The sequence below is a fragment of the Notothenia rossii genome (assembly GCF_949606895.1).
Source record: "Notothenia rossii genome assembly, chromosome: 11".
NCBI lineage: Eukaryota > Metazoa > Chordata > Actinopteri > Perciformes > Nototheniidae > Notothenia > Notothenia rossii.
The window spans coordinates 35,772,408-35,796,563 of record NC_136910.1 but is presented as its reverse complement, the minus strand read 5'-3'; the positions used below and the strand labels follow the sequence as shown (position 1 = coordinate 35,796,563).

At 41.0% G+C, this 24,156-nt stretch overlaps 2 protein-coding genes across 3 annotated transcripts; one reads left to right on the top strand and one right to left on the bottom strand.

The window, feature by feature from the left end:
- Positions 1 to 4,846: 4,846 nt before the first annotated feature.
- btf3 (basic transcription factor 3) lies at positions 4,847 to 16,642 on the bottom strand. 2 transcript variants are annotated; one of them, XM_079656660.1, is made up of 6 exons: positions 16,555 to 16,642; positions 15,375 to 15,443; positions 15,052 to 15,165; positions 14,735 to 14,936; positions 7,685 to 7,747; positions 4,847 to 5,350 (listed from the first exon to the last, which is right to left on the bottom strand). In XM_079656660.1, exons 2-6 carry the CDS (start codon positions 15,441 to 15,443, stop codon positions 5,304 to 5,306), a joined length of 495 nt encoding a protein of 164 aa, XP_079512786.1. In that variant the 5' UTR covers positions 16,555 to 16,642; the 3' UTR covers positions 4,847 to 5,303. The 2 variants fall into 2 exon arrangements, with proteins under 2 accessions (XP_079512786.1, XP_079512787.1); XM_079656661.1 differs by having other exon boundaries at positions 16,492 to 16,616.
- Positions 16,643 to 21,541: 4,899 nt separating this feature from the next.
- foxd1 (forkhead box D1) lies at positions 21,542 to 23,914 on the top strand. The gene has a single exon (XM_079660881.1). It carries the CDS (start codon positions 22,368 to 22,370, stop codon positions 23,391 to 23,393), a length of 1,026 nt encoding a protein of 341 aa, XP_079517007.1. The 5' UTR covers positions 21,542 to 22,367; the 3' UTR covers positions 23,394 to 23,914.
- The last annotated feature ends 242 nt before the right edge of the window (positions 23,915 to 24,156 follow it).

The window sequence follows — 24,156 nt, the reverse complement described above, 5'->3', positions numbered from 1 at the left end:
TAGTAGTTTACCTTATAGATGAGAGTAACACCTACATCACTTCCGGGCAAAAATTACGTCCCCGCCCACTTTTGGGGGAAAACGACGCTGTCATTTGAATGGCGGTCAATACAAATTCTGAAGTTTTTGCCCATCCGATCAATTTTTTTTGAAAACCGTGGATTTTTGGATCTTCAAAGAGCTCGATTACGATGGCCAGTCAGGCAAACAATTACATTCGATCATTGGTAATCGGTCTTGATATATGGTTAAATTAAAATCAGTAGGCGAGGCTGTAATTTCTCCAGCTGTTACTCTCATGAGTAGGGCGGGAAAATAATAGTTTTATCATGCCAAAAAGCTGCTGTGTCATTTATTGCACCTCAAACATTAAAACAAATCCAGAGTTGCGTGTTTCTGTACTTCCTCTTAGAAGAAAGGACAGTAACAGAAGATCTCTGTGGCTTCAGGCTCGATCGTCATTCAAATGATAGCCGTTGTTTCCCCCAAAAGTGGGCGGGGCCGTAAAGTGACGTAGATGTTACTCTCATCTATGAAAATCGATAGCCTACTGCTATATTTAACCATATATCGAGCCCGATCGTCTATTTCTAATGGCTTAATGCAATTGTTTGCCTGTCTGGCCATTGGAATCGGGCTCCTTGAAGATCCAAAAATCTCCGGTTTTCTTACATTTCTGATCGGATTGGCAAAAACTTCAGAATTTGTATTGACCGCCGTTCAACTGACAGCATTGTTTTCCCCCAAAAGTGGGCGGAGCCGTTATTTTTGCCCGGAAGTGACGCATTTGTTACTCTCATCTATAGTCCTTCTCCATTTTCTTCCTCTTCTCGAGTAGTCAGTGTGGTGCTGTTGCTTTGGTCTGGGTCTCTGGATCTGTGATCGTGTCTATGTTTTTAATCATCACATTAATGTAAGCAGAAGCTGCTCCATCAGTCCAGTGGGAATCTCTGACCATTCCCTCGTACAAGTCTCAGTTTTTATTAATCATCATCAAGTGTAATAGTGCGTATTGGCACTTTAATGCTTCTCTGTTGGCCGACAACCACTTTAAAAATGTTTTTAAATTATTTTGGGAAAACTACCGTTTATTTAAGAGTGAGTACAATTCTCTTCAGCAGTGGTGGGATGTAGGTAAAGTGAAGATCAAGCAGCTTTGCCTGCAGTACACTTTCAATGTCACAAAGGACATGGCTAGATCTCTGGGAGCTCTGGAGAGAGAAGTGGTGGAGCTGCAGGGATTGGCAGACTCCACAGGAGAGCGAGAACATGTTGACGTTTTCAAAAGTAAAAACTCAGCTCTGTCTGACCTGCTGGGGTTTTCTGCTCAGGATGCTCTGGTCAGATCCCGGTTTCAGAACATCTTGAAAATGGATGCTCCCTCACTTTTTCTTGGGTCTAGAGCGTAAGAATGGTCAGAGGAGGCTGATGCACTCCCTGCGATCCAATGCTGGGCAGCTGCTTCAGGAGTCCGCCGACATTCGTCAGTGTGCTGTGGAGTTCTACAAAGAGCTCTACAAAACAGAGTTCCAGGCCGAGCCAGAGGTGGCCCAGTCGTTCTATGAGGGCCTTCCTAACGTCCCTGAGGAGGACCATGCTGAGCTGGAGGCGGAGCTCTCTGCCCAGGAGCTGCAAGAGGCCCTGCAGAGCATGCAGAGTGGGAAGGCTCCTGGCATAGACGGCCTGCCTGAGTGCAGACTTCTATAAGGCTCTCTGGCCGGTTATAGGTGACGACCTGCTGAGTGTGCTCAGAGACAGTCTTAGTAACGGGAGGTTGCCTTTGAGTTGCAGGAGAGCTGTGCTCACTCTCCTCCCTAAGAAAGGAGACCTGCAGGAGATTAAGAACTGGCGTCCTGTGTCTCTACTCTGTACCGACTACAAGCTGCTTTCCAAAGTGTTAGCGACGAGACTGAGAAAAGTGATGGAGTATGTAATTCACGTAGACCAGACATACTTTGTACCCAGCAGGTTGATAACTGACAACGTGACTCTAATTCGAGATGTTTTGGATCTCTCCGGTTCATTGGGCTGTGAGCTTGGTCTGATTTCTCTAGACCAAGAAAAGGCTTTTGACCGAGTTGAACACCAGTACTTGTGGCAGACGCTGGAAGCTTTTGGGTTCAGCTCTGGTCTCATAGCCAAGATCCAGGTCTTGTACAGGGACATTGAGAGTGTACTGAAGATAAACGGTAGTTTGTGTGCTCCTTTTGAAGCTCAGAGAGGAGTCCGACAGGGCTGCTCTTTGTCCGGGATGCTCTACTCCCTGGCCATAGAGCCCTTTTAACACCGGTTAAGGTCAAAGTTACAGGGTTTCTCTTTTCCTGGCTGTAGGGATGTTTTTTAATTTTCTGCGTATGCGGATGACATAATGTTCTTTGTTAAAAAACAAGATCACATCAATGTTTTAACTGTGAGCAATTTTTGCAAAATCTCATCTGCTCGAGTCAACTGGGGGGAAAGTGAGGCCTTAGCAGTAGGAGAGGGCAGTATTGACAGCTTGTTGTTACCTGGGGGCCTTGGTTGGAAAAGGGCAGGGGTAAAGTAGCTGGGTATTTATCTTGGTGATGACACGTTTTGTTTGAAAAACTGGGACGGGCTTATAGAGAAAGTGGAAGACCGGTTAAAGAAGTGGAAGTGGATCCTTCCCAAACTTTCTTTTAAAGGGCGTATCCTTATTTTAAACAACCTTGTTTCCTCCATGCTGGCTCACCGGCTGGCATGCACCGACCCACCCGTAAACCTGCTGTCCAGGGTGCAGGCTCTCATGGTGGACTTCTTCTGGGACCGCATGCACTTGGTCCCTCAGAGCGTCCTGTTCCTGCCAAAGGAGGAGGGGGGACATGGCCTGGTTCACCTGGCAAGCAGAGGGGCTGCTTTCAGGCTCCGGTTCGTCCAGAGGTTTCTGACTGGACCTGCTGACCTGGTCTGGAGACCCGTACCTCGGGCCTTATTGGAACGCTGTGGTGGGCTGGGTCTGGCTGAGTCGCTGTTCCTAATGGACCTAAAAGGATTACGCCTGAACAATCTCTCGGGTTTCTATGGAGGTCTCTTCAAGGTGTGGGGACTACTCAAAAAAGAGAGACCAGAGTGCTGTGGCTCACTGTTCTGGCTCCTCAGAGAGCCGGTGGTCCGTGGATCTCGGTTTGTGTGTGGAGTAGGGCCTTCTCTACAACAGAGACTCTGTGAGGAGAGGATCCTCACGCTGGGCCAGGTGGTGGAGGTGTGTGGCCTCTGTCTGGACAACGCTGCAGGCCTGGCCTCACATCTGAGCCTCAGGTCAGTCCGGGTGGTCAGCCTCCTGCTGCAGAGCTGGAAACAGCAACTCAGCCAATCAGAGCTGGCGCTGATCGCTGCTCACTGTAACGGACTGAAGTCTCCAAATGACAATGACTCTTTTCCAGAGATGCAATGTTTTCCTGACCTCAGTTGTGAGGGTTTTTTGTTAAAGTTGGACAATGTTACTGATTTTAAGTTTAGCACCATGTCCAACAAAACATTTTATTATTTGGTGACAAAGGTGCTGAATCAGAGCAGACTCCAGGAGCGAGTGGACACCCGGTGGAGAGCCCATCTGGGCCTGACTGAGGCTCAGAGGCCTGAGTGGAGAGCGCTCTACAAGCCTCCGCTGACTAAGAGGGGTGGGGACCTCCAGTGGAGGATTCTCCACGCTGCGGTAGCTGTAAATGCGTTTGTTTCAGTGATCAACCCTACAGTGTCTGACGCCTGTCCTTTCTGTGTACAGAGGGAAACCATTTTTCATTGTTTTACGGAATGTGGTCGACTCCTTTGTCTTTTTCAGTTACTCACTCAGATGTTGATTTTGTTTAATGTGGTTTTTTCTAAGACAATGTTCATTTTGGGTTGTAGGTACAGTCAGAAGCAAAAGTGAAAGTCGGCTTTTGAATTTTTTGTTGGGGCAGGCTAAAATGGCCATTTACCTCAGCAGGAGGAATAAAGTTGCGGAATCATTGGATTCTGATGCAGTTTTGATTTTCAAGCGGATGGTTAAAGCAAGACTGAATGCTTTGTGTTCTGTGGAGAATGAGGATCTTATTTTCAGTCGTTGTCTGAACTGACAATGTGTGTCAATGTGTCCGTTTGGTTATTTGCTTTGTGAATAAAAGTGGTTTGAAAAATCAAATAACCATTTTACCTCCTGGTCTCTTGCCCCCCCCTCCTAGCTCGGAGCTAGTAAAAACATGTTTTGGATATCATGCTATTCAAATTTTAAGAAATTGTAGTTTTTGTATTACTACTCCAAGCTTCCATAAGTGGGTCAAAAATGACCTGCATGCATTTTCTATGGAATTATAATACTGAATATTATACACGTGATTTTTCTTAACCAAAATGACAAAAATGGCATAAAAACACATTACTCTAATACGGGTCCTTTTTGACCCACTTATGGAAGAGTGTAGGGTCCAGTCACTCGTGCATCTAATGGTTAAAGCCGCATTTGTCAGTCATGGGGGAAATAACACTTATTTAGTAGTTGACTTCTGTATCTAGGAGCAATGTATATACACTGATTTCAACACTTTGATAATACAGTTAAAAGTGCCTTATAACATCTAAAGGAAAACGAATAATGTATCTTAATATGTACATGCCAAAACTATTTTTTATATACAAAGAATTATAGTGTGAGAGAAATAAATGCTATCATATAGGTAAGATCTATACACAGAAATATTTTTAAATCTTATTTCAAAAGTACCTCAGTAAGTTTCTCATTGTACTCATTTAAAATAGAGTTATATAATAATGGCTGACCAATTTACAACAGGGCAACTTTTGTTTTTCAACTGTGTAAGTGTTACTTAATGTGAGAGAAAATGCAGACTTTTCTTTTGACAGTAGCAAATGTTTATTCCAGATATGTTGGTTTCAGCGAGGCCACAAAGATCAAGGTTCATTAAGAGAGGAAAAAGATGCACAGCAGGAGCCTTAAACACAACATTTTACACACAATCTCTCACTAAATAGACCACAGAGCACAACAAGCATTTGGAGAGTCTGATGGAAAAGAAGAAGTGGAATGAGGACTAAAATGCTTTAACGCTTTAATACTGCTACCCCCCCGGTTTTAATACTTAAGAGTACTATTTAGAAAAATTACTCAAAAATATTGCACTTCAGAGTAGGCAAGTACTTTGTTCAGGAGTTACATTTTAGAGAATGCTAAAAGTTGACAGAACTGTAAGCGTTAACCTTCCACTTTAATAGAGACAACAACAAAAAACACCTTGAGCCTCACATGGTCCTGTCAAGTTCTGACACTTCAGAGAGTCCCGTTTCCTCTAGTTAGCTTCATCCTTGGATGCTTCATCAAAATTCTCCACCAGGTCTGAAAAGACACAAATTCCGAGGTAAATAGATTCACAAAGACTCAAAGGTACCAGAGCACAGTTCAGGAACAGTGTGTTTATCTGAAATGTGATACTAGGTGCAATGAAATCCAATTTTCTTTTGCCTAATCTTTCCCCTCTCTTAAATCGACCACAATGTGCTGCACAGATGAGGCCCTTACAACTTCTGAAAGCAGCTGTGAAAATGATGGCATAAAGCATCAAAAGGTTGGCTTCAATTACTCCAGGAGAAGTGAGAAACCTGCCTTTTCAACGTTTTGGCTCAAAGGGTCGAGGGTTCAAATGGAAACAATTCAAAAGGTCTGAGTAAACATGTTCCTTCAGTGGGAGAACAAAAAGGAAACTTAACTCCAATAACAACATGATGGTGATGGCTGTTAACCCTGTGCCATCAGGCCCCTATTGCTGAATACATGTGTAATCGTTTGTTACGTTAGCGAGAGCCCAGGCTACAGGGAGAGGAGTCCTGGGAAAAGCTGAGATTTGAGTAATGGCAACCTCATGTGTTTGGCCTATTGTCCTCACAAAGAAAAGCAAACTGAATCTTGAGATCTTATAAACAATGAACATGAGATTCAAACATTGCACCATCATTAATCTGAAGTCATTGATGAATTCCCTTCATTTGACCCCCTTCACAAGCCAAAAGAAAACAAATGGACCATGGCTATTTAACAGAGAGAAAAGAAAACAGTGTTTCCCCATTATGGACAAGTGGGAAGGAGTATCTCCATAAAAAGACTGCAAAGGACTTTGATGTAAGAGGACTAGGGCTGGGCGATATGGTCTCTAAATGATATTGCGATATTTACTGACTATATCGCAATATTCTGAAATGTCCTCTAAAACCCATACATTTTTTTTATTTAACCCCTTGATGTTTACAGTCACGCCAGTATGATGATTCTAGTAGTCCCTGCAACATATGTCTGCATTAAAAAAATCGACTAATAATGAAGAAAATTAACACATTTGTTGCAATAGTAATTTATGCACTAACTACATTACTACTTGTATCAGTATCAGTTCTTCCTCATTTTTCTCAATTGTTCATATTTGGTTTATTAAAATAATGATATTGTGGTCATTGTTCAAAAATGTCTGCTATTATTATGAGTAGTATTAGTAGTATAATGCGCTTTCTGTCTTCCTGTCATTATCAGGAATTAGACATGTAATGGCTATGTATTAGATTAGATTAGAACCTTCATTCTCCTAAACTGCTGGGACATTTCCCTATAGCCAATACCTTTTATATTTTCTACTCTTCACTTAGTTGTCAGCATAGGTCGGCATTGATGTACAGAGCCGACAGAAGAACTTGTTTATATAGGCATCATATTGAGAGGTGCAGTGACGCGTCCTAAACCAGGAAGTAAGCTGCTGGTTCCCTCGACAAAAAAGCAATGGGATTTCTCCACAGGGTTTTGGAAAATAGCTGGAAATAACGTCTGTGGAAAACAAACCTGTTTGATAAATGCACGTTTTGTTCAGCCGGATAATCTCCACATGTCTACCCTACTTTTATAATTTTATAATCATAAATCTAATCGATAGATTATAAAAGGGTTTTAGGACGCGTCACTGCACCACTAGAAAACAACTCCATCGATCAAGCTGGCTGAAACTTTCTCTCCCTCTTCTTCTCATGCTACCTGTCAATCTCCTTTCACTCCTCCGGTGACTTTCTTTTATTTGAAGATAGTTTTTTGCCCGGCGCTCACGGGCAAACGGGAGCCTGCTCGCGCTGGCTCCGCAGTAAACAGCTGTTTGCTTTTCACCCAACAACGACAACCGCCTCACGAAACGCTATGTTGTAGCCTAATAAACGAAACAATTTAACAAGATTGCTTGTCAAAATACCAATACCACAGGACAATTTTATTTATTTTTAGCAATATTTTTAGTGGCCCGAGCGGGCAAGTGGAAAGTACGTTATGCTGGCCCGGGGTGTCTAAATAGTGCTTCCGAGCCAGCGGGCCATTTATAATGTCGAGCCCTGCTCTCTGTCACTGTGCATGTGTGCAATGTGTGTGCAAGTTAGACGGGGCCTGCGTGTGTGCCTGCGTGTGTGACTGTCTATGAGGGAGAAAGGAAAGCTCATTTTGGCCGCGGCGGGAAATTGATTTGACAACATAATACTCGATGTTCACGATGTGGTCATTTACGACATCGCATGTAGTGCAATCCACGATGTATCGTGTAAACTCGATATATCGCCCAGCCCTAAAGAGGACCACGTTACTTCAGACGTGTTGACATCTTTAACGTTGCATGGAGAGATTAGTGTAATGAGACATTGAAGCACTCACCTGGAACATCATCATCTTCATCCTCTTCTTCTACTGTTGCAATTGGCGCTCTTCCATCTGAAGCTGCAAGAACAGAAAATACCTGTTAGAAGCTTGAAGAGCAGTTTAAAACGGCCACAAAACGAGGAGGCGTGTAGAGCGTTGGTGTTGGGAGGTTCAAACAGGTTCAAACCCCATTGCAGTCAGCATGTCGTTGTGTCTCTGGGCAAGACACTTCACCCCAAATTGCTCCTGTGGGGAATGCCCACAGTATTGAGTAGGGATTGACCGATTATCGGCCTGGCCGATTATCGAGGCCGATATTCCGCATTTTACAGATTATTGGTATCGGCCTTTTTAAAAAAAATCAAATTGCCGATACAACTTTGGCTCTGATCTGGCCGTTTCTCTGGCTGCAGTCACCACTGTTCACGAGCAATGTCCCGCCCACAGCACTATCTGATAGGCTATTACTGAAGTGTCAATCAACACTGGAGATTTTCCGAGGCGGGACCTTCTCAGATTACAGGCAGGTGCGAAGAACGCAGACACAGACAGAGGCAAGCAGCAGTGAGTGGTGTATCCAAGGTAGTTCAATAAACATCTCAATCCCCCTATGCTGAAGGGGTACTCAAATATCAGAAGTTCAGAACAAGTTTTAGTAGTCTTTATTTTATGTTTTACTTCGTTTACTTTACTCAGGGTCACAGAGAGGAAACCAGTTTTAAGATGTTGAAAAGTTCATTAACCCTCCGGTATCACTGTGGACGTTTTTGTCCATATGGGTCATTTTTCACTTTTCATTTTGCAATAACTTTGGTTGTGTTGTTGCAAATGGCCTAATTTTTTGTAACACGGCTATTTTCTCGATCTATTTTGGAATTCCAATTTTTCAAATCGGTCTTTAATTCACTGTGTAACAAATCGACTACGCAAATTAGTCATTCGAGACAAAAATGTCCACTGCAAAATACTTTGATAAAAACATTATATAAAAAGGTTTTTTTCACAACTTTTTTGGGTTCAATCTTTAAAGCCCCTGTCACACTGTTCCGAAATTGACACCCGATGGACACACGATTAAGGAAATGTTCAAATTCGGCTCTGATCGTAACAAAATCGGGCCATTCGTGAGGGTATCTTAAGCCATCGTATGACCGCCGGTTGAGTTTCTCAGGCTCCGGCAGCAACTTCGGGAGCGGTGGCAACATCTTTGGCATCACAAAGCATTGCCGAAGGACCATGAAGGTTCATTTTCATGTTGACTTCATGTGTCCATTTTGCCCTTCTTAAGGCATTCGTGAGGGCATCTTAAGCCATCGTATGACCGCCGGTGGAGTTTCTCAGGCTCCGGCAGCAACTTCGTGAGCGGTGGCAAAATCTTTGGCCCGAAGTTGCTACGATCAGAGCCGAATTTGAACATTTCCTTTATCGTGTGTCCATCTGGTTGTTTTATTGCACAACAAAATCATGTAAACATATTATATAAATAACCCAATTTGTGTTCTGTGAAACTAAAAAGGATATAATATATTATTTTGAAGGCGAGGAAGTTGTTGTTGCTATGGAAACAACATGACGGAGAAAACTTAATATCTTCTACATATAAAGACGGAGAAAGTAAAGAACAAAGTCGGAAAATATCAGTACAGTATCATAATACTTTAACATAATTGTTTGTGTTACTTTCGTTGCAGTTGTATGTCTTAAATGTAATGTAAATGTTGCCTTCGTGTGTGGTTCGGGGCCATCTTCGTGCGAAATTCACAATTCCATATTCGTGTGTCCATCGGGTGTCAATTTTGGGACAGTGTGACAGGGGCTTAAAGCAACTTCCGCCCTAATAGAAAATACCAAAAATGTAATCATTTTCAGGATTTTGACCCTTTCAAATGCCATTTTGAAAATATGAAACCGCTGTTTTTTTTCATGATGAAAACAGAGAAAATTAGTTATTTTCCAAAATATACATATCTGGTGACTGGCTCTTTTTTTTTTTTTATAACAGTCTTGGATATGTCAAAGATTAGCAGAAAATTGTTTTTTTGCACAAAAAAGTTACATATTAGTCATTTGGGACAAAAATGTCCATTTCCAAAAACTGCTCTAAAATGACAACAGATTAATATTTGTTTTAACTTTTTGGGGTTAAATCTTTCAATAATCTTCAGTCCTGATCAAAAATACCAAATGTTAAATTATGTTCAGGATTTTAACCCTTGAACTGCCAGTTTGAAAACATGAATTTGCGTTTTCTATGAAAAACATGCACAAAAAGGCACTTCTTTTCCATATAATAAATGTTGGGGGGGGGGGGGTTGGCTTTTTTAAAATTTGAATCACAGTCTTGGATATGTCAAAGATGAGCAACAACATTGATTTTGGTGGATTATTAGTTTTTGCACAAAATCAGATTAAACAAAAAACTCACATTAGTCATTTGGGACAAAAATGTCCACTTCCAAAAATTGCTCTAAAATGACAATAGATTAATATTTTTAAAACTTTTTGGGGTTAAATCTTTCAATCAACTTCAGTCCTGATCAAAAATACCAAATGTTAACTTATGTTCAGGATTTTAACCCTTTAACTCTCAGTTTGAAAACATGAATTTGCGTTTTCTATGAAAAACATGCACAAAAAGGCACTTCTTTTCCATATAATAAATGTTGGGGGGGGGGGGTCGGCTTTTTTTAAAATTTTAATCACAGTCTTGGATATGTCAAAGATGAGCAACAACATTGATTTTGGTGGATTATTAGTTTTTGCACAAAATCAGATTAAACAAAAAACTCACATTAGTCATTCGGGACAAAAATGTCCACTTCCAAAAATTGCTCTAAAATGACAATAGATTAATATTTTTTAAAACTTTTTGGGGTTAAATCTTTTAATCAACTTCAGTCCTGATCAAAAATACCAAATGTTAGCTTATGTTCAGGATTTTAACCCTTTAACTCCCAGTTTGAAAACATGAATTTGCGTTTTCTATGAAAAACATGCACAAAAAGGCAGTTATTTTCCATATAATGAATGTTGGAGGGGGTCGTTTTTTGATCACAGTCTTGGATATGTCAAAGATTAGCAACAACATTGATTTTGGTGGATTATTAGTTTTTGCACAGAATCAGATTAAACAAAAAACTCACATTAGCCACTCGTGTCCCATCCACTCCCTTTATAACCACATCTTTTGATCTCTCCGCCATACCGGTATAAAATCATGCATTTTGTAATGTCAGGGTTTTATATTGGAAGAAAATAGTTCAATTTGTCCTTTTTACTGTATATCACCAGATGTGACATTTTACCGTTGAATTACATGCTTGTCATATCTTGGTTTCTTTGCCTGTTTTATAATGGGGCCCTGACAGCCATTGTATGTACCATGTATGCAACTAATATGATGTAGGTGTGTTGGTATGGATGTGGAAGAGTGGTATCAGCTGAGAAATGTGTGTGTGTGTCTGGATGTACAGTGTGTGTGTACAGAGACAACAATGTACAGTAGATTTGGTTTACAGCAAGTCGCAGTTTTCGCCTCATCTTTCTTTCTATCTCTCTTTTTCTCTCACTCCCTCATTCCCAAACTCATACACACTCGTACATATTAAACCTCCTTATACCTTGTGTGTGTGTGAGCGATTGTGTTTGAGAATGAGACAAGACTAAGTGTGCTCTCATGGCGTTTTGTTTTTTCATTTGTGCCGTTTCATGTGTCTTAGAGGTAAACAGATGTATGATATTGACCCAGCTTGCCCTCGATGTTTTGAATTGTTTGGAACTTCTAAGTCCTTTGATAATGTCAAACAGACATACATAGCCCTACATGCACTCCTTGAAGTAAATAAAAACACCTGGCTGCAAAGCCAAAGCTTCAAATATGTGTAGTTTGGTTAGCTGGTCATTTCATTCCTGTGATACGAAAAAAACAAGCAGTAAGATGAAGAGGAGCTTCTCTGTGGGACAAAAGGTCTCATGCAGCCCGTAACTTCAGCTGCAGGACTCATCCTCTGAAACAGAAACACCCTGAGAAGGAGAATCTGGTGTGGATCTGAACTGTGCTTGAAAGGAGTCAGCACAAGGATAAAACACTTTTTTGCCAAAACATGAGAAGGAGAATCTGATGTGGAGTTTGTAGTGGAGTCTGATCCTTCTTCATCTGACCCTTCCCCTGAAAGTGGAGAGGACACAGAGGATCCCATCCCGTAGCTGCACTACATGCCTCTGCACTATCCTATCCGGAGGATCGTGTCCATCATGGGTGGACATCAAAACATTTTCAAATCTGGTTTCCCTCTCACGAGGAAACGCCGCGCTACATTCCTGCTGCCAGAGGTTTTGTTTCAGGGCCCACGCGTTATGCCATTACGAGTGGCATAAATACAAATTCATGAAGTGGAATCCTTCTTTGATTTATTCTTTACCCCTGAGATCATCAGCAGTATTGTGGACATGACACACCTGCAGGGGGGACGTTCGGTGGCAAACTGGAGGGATGTTGATGCCACAGATGTTTGCGCAAACATTGGATAGGATAGTGCAGAGGAATGTAGCGCAGCTACGGGATGGGATCCTCTGTGTCCTCTCCACTTTCAGGGGAAGGGTCGGACGAAGAACGATCAGACTCCACAACAAACATCTGATTATTTCTCTAAACATGGCTTCACGTGGCGGCGCAACGAATATTCTTGTTACTCCTGGGGCAACCTCTGGTGCTATCGTCCCCTTTGTGGTGTGATTGAGGAGGAGCTCACTAAGCACTTTAGTGAACATCAGGCTTTTTCCATCTAAAAGGTTTTGTAGTCCTTCATACATCTCAACCTCATCACCATCGTGTTGTTCCTCAGCAGCTCCTCTGCAGCTCCTCAACCTCCTCAGCAAAGGACCTCATCGATTCCTCTGTATCAACGTGGGATTCGGGGCAGAATTGTTCCTTCTTCTCTGCCCCCATCCGATAAATGAACTGTTTGGCAAAAAAGTGTTTTATCCTTGTGCTGACTCCTTTCAAGCACAGTTCAGATCCACACCAGATTCTCCTTCTCAGGGTGTTTCTGTTTCAGAGGATGAGTCCTGCAGCTGAAGTTACGGGCTGCATGAGACTTGTCCCACAGAGAAGCTCCTCTCCATCTTACTGCTTGTTGCGTATCACAGGAAAGAAATGACCATCCAGCAAAACTACACATATTTGAAGCTTTGGCTTTGCAGCCAGGTGTTTTTATTTAATTCAAGGAGTGTATGCATCGCTGTGTATGTCTGTTTGCTAAAGAGACATTATGAAAGGATTTTGAAGTTCCAAACAATTCAAAACATCGAGGTCAAGCTGGGTCAATATCATACATCTGTTTACCTCTAAGACACATGAAACAGCACAAATGAAAAACAAAACGCCATGAGAGCACACTTAGTCCTGTCTCATTCTCACACACAAGGTATAAGGAGGTTTAATATGTACGAGTGCGTATGAGTTTGGGAATGAGAGAAAGAAAGATATGAGGCGAAAACTGCGACTTGCCACACACACACACACACACACACACACACACACACACACACACACACACACACACACACACACACACCAATGGTAAAATGTCACATCTGGTGATATACAGTAAAAAGGACAGATTGAACTATTTTCCTCCAATATAAACCCCCCCCAACATTTATTATATGGAAAATAACTGTCTTTTTGTGCATGTTTTTCATAGAAAACGCAAATTCATGTTTTCAAACTGGCAGTTCAAGGGTTAAAATCCTGAACATAATTTAACATTTGGTATTTTTGATCAGGAATTAAGATGATTGAAAGATTTAACCCCAAAAAGTAAAAAAATATATTAGTCTGTTGTAATTTTAGAGCAGTTTTTGGAAATGGACATTTTTGTCCCAAATGACTAATATGTAACTTTTTTGTGCAAAAACTAATAACGCAAAAAAACTATTTTCTGCTAATCTTTGACATATCCAAGACTGTTATAAAAAAAAAAAGAGCCAGTCACCAGATATGTATATTTTGGAAAATAACTCATTTTCTCTGTTTTCATCATGAAAAAAAACAGCAGTTTCATGTTTTCAAAATGGCATTTAAAGGGTTAAAATCCTGAAAATGATTACATTTTTGGTATTTTCTATTAGGGCGGAAGTTGCTTTAAAGATTGAACCCAAAAATGTTGTGAAAAAAACCTTTTAATATAATGTTTTTATCAAAGTATTTTGCAGTGGACATTTTTGTCTCGAATGACTAATTTGCGTAGTGAAATCGAATGATACCGGAGGGTTAAACATAAAAAGAAGTTTCATAGAAGTTGTGTTATTCTACATTTTGACACAAAGATTTTCTGATTTTAATGCAAATGTATATCGGCTATCGGTCTCCTTGATTACTAATGATCGGTATCGGCCTTGAAAAAGCCATATCGGTCGATCCCTAGTATTGAGTATGTAAGTCGCTTTGGATAAAAGCATCTAACAAGTAACATGTAATGTAATGAAACAATCATGACTGAATCCAAAAGGAAAGAATCTCTTTAACCCTGCGAGACCCACGTTAAGACCTTTCTTTATTTGTATACCTTTATGTTTCTCCGTAGAAATTGTCATTTTAGCAGTACATTCCCAGAATCATCACACTCCTCTGAAAGTGTGTATAAACAGTTTGGATCCGTGTGTGACATCCAATGGAGCAAATAGGAGTGTTCGATTCAGAAAAGGTCACTAACAAAAATGTATGTTTCACATACAGATTGACTAAGCAAATCCAACATGCAAATAGGGTGAGTCTTCACATCTTTTACAACTCAATTATTTTATACACAGCTAAATGGCTTTTATGGAACAAAGGCGGTTCGGAAAAAGGGTCGTTTAGCATTGTTCACTAGTTTAAGAGGGAGAAAAGGCATGCCACTAGCATAAACCATTGCAAAGTTATGACAGTGTAAAGAGGGCATGGTTTTTGGACTTGTATATGGCCCAGTGAGTCCCAGATGGTTAAACGAGTTTGAAAACAATTACACCACAGTTCCTAATCTTGCATCACCTGTACAGGTTTTAGTATAGTAGGTTACTGACCCTGTTTGGGCAGAGCCTCGGCGAGTCTCCGGAGGCTCGTCAGGCTGTCGGCTCCCAGCTGGTTCAGGATGCCCGGCAGCATCTCCGTCAGCTGCTTGGTCTCAGCGTGGCCCGTGATGGTGAAGGTGTTGGCTGCCAGGGAGGCCTGCACTTTGGGATTGTTGAAGTGGATGACTGTTCCTTGATTTGTAAACATGTTAACCTGTAACGGACCAAAGAGTTACACTGTTAAAAACAAACAAACAACAACAGGCAGCCCAACAGGCAGCCCTGAAACAGTCATCTTAAATCACAGTGGGATGAAAAGTCATGCTTACCTCCTCAATCCCAGAAATGTTGTTGACACCAAGTTTCTTCAAGGAGAACTGAAGCTTCTTGTCATCTGCGGTGGCCGTTCTGTGTACAACCTTCTTCTTTCTGCGAGCACTGCCCTGTGGGGACATTCATACAAACATATTATGAATATGTATAAGTAAACCTCCAAGCATCATTTATGTTTCAATACGTTTTAGGCTGCATTTGTAACAGTTTTGGCACCAAGCTCAAAGTAAGCATGACTGAACACATTAAGAAACAGCAGACAGTGCTTTGCACAAAATGTATTACTTCATGGAACCTATGATGTTTGAGTTTCACTTACCTTGCCGCCGATGCGGACTTGTGCCTGTAGTTTAGCTAGTTTTTCTTGATTCATAATTGATTCTTTCATCTGAAAAAGAAGAAAATAAATAACATTAGTTTATTTAGGTGTATCTGTATACTCACAGCCTCTAAGTTTAACACACTTTTAAAACACACTTTGGATGTTTGATGATTCACATAAGTATTACCGCCACATTTAATATTTTGTAAATATTACATCATGGTCAAGAAAGATAAACGTGTAAGGGGTAAAAGATGAAAATATGTCAAAAAAGCAGGCATCAAGACACAAAGCAAACCATACAGGCTGTACTAATGTCAGACTGCAAAGCCATGAAAATGAGACACTTTGACTGGTGTTGCAATAAATAATTGCCAAATGGAGATTGCACAACACTACAAAGAAATGTGGCTTTCCTATTGGAAGTTTTTGACAAACACACATGCACATTAACAAAGAAGAGCATGTACATATAACCATGTATTTAGGTCTCACTGTCATGATCATATTGCTACAGCGAATGTAGGCCTACTACATTTTATAATATTACTGTATCGTGTTCATAACACCCTTGCAAAACAGTCATGCTAAACATGAAAATAGTAAATCAGATGCATTTAAAACATAAATACTACAAATGAAAAAAACGTTATGAGCTCTCACATTTAGCAATATCTGCAATGTAGCGATTACTTCGAAAATACATCGCAACCAAATGATGAAAAATGTGAAAACAAGTGACGATATGACTACTTTAACGACACACACGGGCCAACACACTCAAAAGCCAATGCTTCCCCTTCTATGTTGTCTGTTTTATGGACAACAAGCTAAGACAGCCACATAATAAAACACTGCGTTAGACTAAGAAATAAGCCAAAAACACCACAGGCAAAGACAATTACGTTTAAGATAACACTAGATGACTAATTCAGCAAACTACTACTCCGAAACAAGGTGTGGTTTAGCTTTAATGCGAGAACTTGTAGGCTAACTTTAGCTAGCTTCTGAGCTAGCTGTGAGCCTGTTGAGTGGACGGCCTCTCACACAAACTGCGTCAGTAACGTTAGCCTGGAGGATTTCAGCCATCTAGCCAGAAAAGGCTTTCGTTTACCTGTTGCTGTCGGAACGGGGGGAAACAGTGCAGGGAATAAGGTATTTAAAGCTCCTCACTAACCTGTAAACTAACTGCAGACACATGCGGGGAGCAAGATGGAAGCGAGAGAGGAGGTAGGAAGTGACGTAGGGCAAAAAGCGCAAAGTGGTGGGAGGGTTTTCATTCCCTGAGTTTAGCTTTGCAGGCAACACTTCCACTTTATCAATGACATGTCAAAATGTGTGGAGTAAAGCTGAGCGCATATTTGGGTTTTGGGCTGCCCCAGATTTAACACATTTTAGATATTTAAATGTTTATACATGTATGTTATTATGTTTATGTTCTAAAAAACAACAACAACATAGTTAAAGGCTACAACTTAAACAAAGTGTTTGCAAGCACTTTACATTATACAATTAATGTACCATACATATCCATTATTCATCCTGGCAAAAACATTTGCTGTTAATGTCATCTTCAAGCGTCTGCTTCACTGTAAATCCGAGGCTTTCTTCGTTCTACATCTCCATGACTGAAAGTATTTTTTACTTTAAAGCACATGCAGGTGCACAATGCAGACATTTTTGAGATAGAGCGAAGTGAACTGCTTTAAAGTGTTCATCTTGTATTTGTGTATTTTCAGTGCTACAGTCTTTTAACTCTGAGGAAGATGCGACATAAAACGTGCAATCTAGCGCCCTATAGGCACTGTAATAAACACCAGCCTTTGTAACATTTGCAGGCCAATATTTAATTGAACTCTCTATATAAGATAGGTATGACACAAGTATTTATAATACCTTGTTAGTTTGTGTTGTCTGGTAACACTGCGGATAGGATAAAACACAGAGGCTGCAGCTGATAATTCCTTTTGATGGATGTAATGGGTTGTCGAAATATACAGTCACCTTGGCACATGTGGAGGAAGAGCAAACATATTTTTGATTATGAACCTTACTAAGCGTACTGATGATGATATATTTGCAGTTTACTCTATGCTTATACATGATAGTGACATAGCCCATTTACCAGTGAAACTTATTTTAAGATGAACAGAGGGAAGACTATGTATTTGATATGGTTATGCAAATGTTGTAATTTGACATTAATTACATCTTCATCAAAATAATGTTTTTATATGCAAAAACACCATATATGCACCCAAATAGTTTTTAAATGTGTTAATTAGACAATTTCATTATTTTATACATTTTTCATAATAACAAATAAGTCTCGCACATGCGCAGTACAGATCGGGCAGGGGGACGGATCGGGTAGTGACACAAACAACAAATAGCGTGTGCGTTCCATTTTCACTCTCGTCCATCGAAAACATGTCTTGTGCGGTACTGGAGCTATCAGCCATTGGAGTGTTGCTTGCGGAAGACATTCTTTGTGCCTTCTTAAAGCGTTTGTTTACGTCCCTCACTTCCGTTTCGCTTCTCATGCACTGATTCGCTAGCTGAACAGCCAATCAGAGTGATTTATTTGGCCCGGCCATGGCCGATTCAACATGGCCGTTGAATCGGCCATGAAAGGCCAAATAAGGCGTGTCACGGCCGATGGTGCGGGACACACCAAATTTAGTTTGGGCGACAGGGCACGCTTCGTCGTCCGACTAACGAAATCGGTCGTTTTCACCGTCGGCCGTGACACGCCTTATTTGGCCTTTACTATTGCCTTTCATGGCCGACGCACGGCCGATTCAACATGTTGAATCAGCCTTGCGTCGGCCACAGGCAGTCGGACAAAGAAATCACTCTGATTGGCTGTACAGCTAGCGAATCAGTGCATGAGGCGAAACGACCATGAAAGGCCAAATAAGGCTTGTCACGGCCGACGGTGCGGGACACACCAAATTGAGTTTGGGCGACAGGGCACGCTTTGTCGTCCGACTAATGAAATCGACCGTTTTCACCGTTGGCCGTGACACGCCTTATTTGGCCTTACTATTGCCTTTCATGGCCGACGCACGGCCGATTAAACATGTTGAATCGGCCTTGCGTCGGCAACAGGCAGTCGGACAAAGAAATCACTCTGATTGGCTATACAGCTAGCGAATCAGTGCGTGAGGAGAAACGGTTGCTTGAGAATGTATTCCACAAGCAACACTCCAATGGCTGATAGCTCCAGTACCGCACAAAACATGTTTTCGATGGACGAGAGTGAAAATGGAATGCACACGCTATTTGTTGTTTGTTTATATCCCATGTTATCACGTAGTCTGTTCTTCTACTCTGTCTTCCGGTTGTTGCCTCTTTTGAATGACGAATACACACTACCGCCGCCTGCTGGTAAGGAGAGTTATTGCCACTCACGCATGCGCAGTTAGTACGTGCTCGGCTGAAGTCTTTGCGGTGTGTTCCAGTGCGACACATGTCCAAGACGCAGGAGAACACGCCGACGCAACAGTCTCGGCCTCGGCGAGTTCTCTGGTGACTGCTTGGTGTGTCAGGGCCTTTACAGTGATGTCACAACATGAACATCAGCATGAGAATAATTGTATACACACATAGCACCATGTAGTGTAAAAACCACACACACACTACAAAACGAATAATTTATGGCTTAATATCAAATTATAGGCTACTGTATATTAATATTTATAATAATAATTCTAGAGGTGTGATAAGTAAATGTTTGCTTTGCGTATTGTTTTGTCTTTTAAGAACTTGAATAAGAAGCACCTATCACTCCGTAACCTTGAAGACAATAAAACTTATGTCATGTTTTTAAATGTAACCAACAGATGTTAGCAAATACAGACACCATCAACTCGTATGTCTTTATAGAATATATAAATAAAAACAATATTTAGTATCTTTTTCCTGCTGTTCCTCCTGCAGTCCACCTCTCCTCTGTTGGTGCGGCCTTTGGTCTCGCCTCTGCATGTGATTCATGTGATACACACACGGATCACATGCCGCAGAACCTCAGACGGACAGGGTCGGTGACACTCGGGTTTTGTCGGAGCAGCAGCAGGCAGGGATCGCGTTGAACCAGCTAAGTGCTTTCTTGGTAGCCTACCCCGTAGCACAGAAACACCCTCGGATTACACTTTAGAGGTGGTTTACCACACATGCGAGAGCTGCTTTGCAAGTGTCGGCTCAAGACGAGAACATATAATCGCCTGGTTTTTATTCAGTTGTGTGGATTTTTGTTCTGATAGTGTCAGACACTTTCGCTTAATTTTAACCTTTTTGGCTCCGAAACTTCGCTTTAGTGAAATGCACTTGCTCTCTTTAAAAAAAAAAGAAGTTTTCAATACAATTTTAACTCGAACAAGAATTAAACCATTCTTTGGAATCAAACTGAAGGTCTGATGTTGACTTGATAAAAATAAATACAAATAAAAAGGTTCGTGAGTTAGCCACTCACGACGTCGTTGGGCAAATAATAAGTAATAAATAACAAACAAACAAATAATAAGGCAATAATGTCTGAATAATAAAGGATAATGCATAGGCGTAATAACTTTTGTAATGTCCATAAGGTGTTTATTTTTATAGAGGCACATCCATTTTTTTTCAATGAAGTTTGAAGTTTAATTTGATTAATCCATGAATTTTGCTAACAATTCTTAAATCATTGCACAATACGGCCAATTGATAAATGGCTTCAAATGTATCATAGCAAACGATACAAACTTGTTCCAACAATGACTCCTCTACATTTGGAAACGACACTGAAAGATTCACCTTATAGTTGAAATATATTTTTGAAACTTTAAATTGAATAATTCATTAATTCATACAAAACGTGCGAGGGTCATGTCTACCTTTTTTTAATTTTATTTTTTTAAAGTTTCTATCAGATCATTTTTTTCCATTAAAAAAACAATAAGAAATACTGAGTTAGGCTATTGACTTACTTTAGTGCACTTATACTTTCTAAAAAAAAGAAAATGCAGAAGCGATGAATAAAATACAGCCTTCAATCATCTAAATGAAAAATAACAGTTTACTGTTCACAAAAAATACAGATAATATTGGTTGTATGTTTCACCAAGAACTTATTCATTTTACAACAGAACAGTACAAACCAATACTCATTTATAGGGGCCAGAAGAATTAGAGCTTTATTACCAGGATAACAAAGCACTTACACTTTACATCAAACTCTTTATTAAAAATGTATAGTTTAAGCGAGGTTAGTGAGTTGATGGTTGTGAATGCTGCAACAGTTTTTCACTTTGATGGGCCGTCAAGTGTTTTAATTGAGACTCTTTTACCGCTAGATGGCGTTGGTCCAATGGGAACCTTAGAAGGTGACTGACACCTGAACAATTTGTGTCAGCATAAGCTTCATGTAAATATGTTTTATTTGAAGTATAAAAGTATTTTTACACCTAGTGCATCTATAAAAAACTGGGTTTATGTTTTTAGATACAAAAAAGTAAACTTTACATAAGTTTGGTATTTAAAACCAAGTTTTACCAGTTTAAAAAATATATATCATCTGATTTAAGTCAGCAAAATGCAATCATTTAGTAAATGCGTTGTTTGAATTGTTTTCGCTATTTAAAGCAATTCTTGATGTTTCACCTAGGCTAACAATAAAAGGAAACCACGTTAAAAAAAAATTCTGCCAACTAAGTTAATAACAGTTTTAAAGGCAGATCTGAACGCAGCAAGATGGCGTTAAAAATAATATCAATATAGAACATAATCTATAGCCTACTAATAATAATGTTAATTCAACAAACATCACTTTACATAGGTTTAATAAGGGTCAATTAGGTAGATATATTACGTGTTACAATGTTTGTTATGGCCCTACATCTTTTGTTAATTTTTTTATATAGTTCACATTTTGTTATTTTATGTGATTAACCTGTATAAAATGTATTTTATGTTTTTAGACACTCATTTAAAAATAGTCGTTTCATTTTCCTAACTCCATGAAATAAATAAAGATGATTACAAATGTCCACACACACACCCGGCACTGTGCTCCAGACGCACGGCAGAGGCCTTCTATATCTGGGGCGTGCATGCTCTGCGTGACCCGTGACTGATGCGAGTTAACAGCTGACTCTTTTCCATTACAAATGGCTTGCGGATAATCTAGATAACTACCGGATCACGCAAACTGAGCTGCCTGGATACGGTGCCCCAGTCTGCGGCACTATTTCACAAGGCAGTCATGGTAAAAAAAAAAGAGGAAAAAAACACCAAATAAATCTATTTTATTTTAGCGGATACTTTTTTTGATTCCAAGTATTTTTTATATATTATTTCTGCATATTAGATCAAAATTGCATGTGATTCCTCAATGTAACCCACCAGTAACTGCTTAAATAAATACAACGGTTGTCAAGATATCCACTTCGATCTTAGCAATAACTAGTAATTACACTTTCTGAAAAATCTGTAATTCTTCCAACATCTATTTTTGCGCAAAAACACTGCGGTAGAATAAAAAATTCAGATTAATGCGGACTACAGGCCACCCTGAATGACCACTAAAAAGGATGGAGGCCACATCAAACTTTTTTTTCTCCAAACCACTCAGTTAATTTTCAAAGACCTTTTGTTTTGTGTTATTTAATTTGTTCTCTCTCTTTTCATTTGCCTCGGTGACGTTTCCTGCCATGTGACCAGGGCGGCGGTATAAATACCGGGAGAAGATCCGCCCCCTCTGTTATTCAGGTTTGGCCCCGTTTGCAGGTTTTCCCGGCACATTTCCCTTGCCTGACATCAGGACCGTTCGGTACAGTGGGCGATAAAAAAAACCTGAAAATATATGGAAATAGCGAGAAAACAAGGGGACAGCTCTCACCGACGGCGACACGTGGTCCTCTCCTCTCCCCCTCCTCATATGAGTTTTTGAAGAGGGAGGGCATCTCATCGTCTTCCTCATCTGGCGTCGGAGCGCACAACCGTGTGTGAGCCATGACTCTGAGCTCAGAGATGTCGGATGCCTCCATCCTTTCGGAAGAGACCGACATAGACGTGGTCGGCGAAGGGGAGGATGGAGACAGCCAGACGCGGTCCTACGTGGACGAGGAGGCGCAGATGCACGACGGCATCCTCCTGGACGGGTCTCCTCCGTGCCTGGACGGCTCCACCTCCTCCTACAAGCCGGCGGGCAAGAACACTCTGGTGAAGCCCCCTTACTCATACATCGCCTTAATCACTATGGCCATCCTGCAGAGCCCCAAGAAGAGGCTCACTCTCAGCGAGATCTGCGACTTCATCAGCAACCGCTTCCCGTACTACAGGGAGAAGTTCCCGGCCTGGCAGAACTCCATCAGACACAACTTGTCCCTGAATGACTGCTTCGTGAAGATACCGAGGGAGCCCGGGAACCCTGGGAAGGGCAACTATTGGACCCTGGACCCGGAGTCTGCTGATATGTTTGACAACGGAAGCTTTCTGCGGCGCAGGAAGCGCTTCAAGCGGCAGCAGGCACAGGACTTGCTGCGGGAACACAACAGCTTTATCCCCGCGGCTGCTGCGTACGGGTACGGACCGTATGGCTGCGGAGGATACGGCATCCAGCTCCAGTCCTACCACACACACTCTGCACTTTTTGCGTTTCAGCAGCAGCAGCAGCAGCAGCAGCAGCAGCAGCAGCAGCAGCAGCAGCAACAGCACTCCAGGCACTCACACACCGGGACCATTATCCCCGCGCCCTCTTTGATGACCACGGACTTAGCCAGGACTAGGTTTTATCCCCAGCTCAGCTCCAGCCTGGGCTCAGCCAGCGTGCAGGCTGCTGTCCCGGTGCAGAAGTCCAGCTCCCCGGTGCAGAGGTCCCCCTTCTCCATAGAGAGCATCATTGGGGAGTCACTGAGCCCCTCCAGGACTTCCACGGCCGTTATCCCGGTGTTACCCTCCTCTCTGGGGCCTCCAGCAGCCGGCCACCCCGCAGAAATCTTCCCCAGCAGACTGTTGAGCGGCTCTAGCGATTGTTAAATGTCTTAAAAACTTTTCCAGAGACTAAACAGCAAAAATAACAAAAAACGCCCCTCTTCGAAGGTAGGATTATTTTTGTATGTTTGTTTGATAGCACGCAGCTGAATGATGGACATAAAAAAGAAATCACTATTTGTGCCTATATTCATGCTGTTTAAAAATATATATTTATGTTCATGTTTTTCGGTGTGAATCAGACTACCACTTGTGTTTCCATGGAGTAATTCGTTTCAGTCACTGTTTAGGGCGTCTCAGGATAACGATTCAATGGAAGGGTTATTAATGATCACATGTTTGGAGAATAGGCTGATAATGTATTTGTATCAAACACATCCATGTTTTTTTGTATTAGTTTCAAAACTTTTTTTTAAGGTTTTGATTTGAACTTTGTATTACAAAAACACAGAGAGCAAAGTCATCCATTTATAATAATAATAATAATAATAATAATAATAATAATATGCAGTGTGTGTTTATTTCAGTAATAAAACATTGTACATTTTTTGGCAAGTTTTGTGTAATTGAAGTGTGATCTTTTTACACAGTTTGTTTTTCAACAAGAATAAATTTCGTTTTGCAAAAAAGTAATTTGTTTGGAAATACATTTATTAATTAACATAGAGCCTGCTGCGCCTATTACCACCACAGGGTTTTAAAGTTAGGAAGAAATGAGGCTATACTGCAAAAATATCTCAAATAGGAAGTTATTTGCCCTTGAAAACTTTATTTGAACTTTACATTGGGATTATGCTAATGTTCTCTC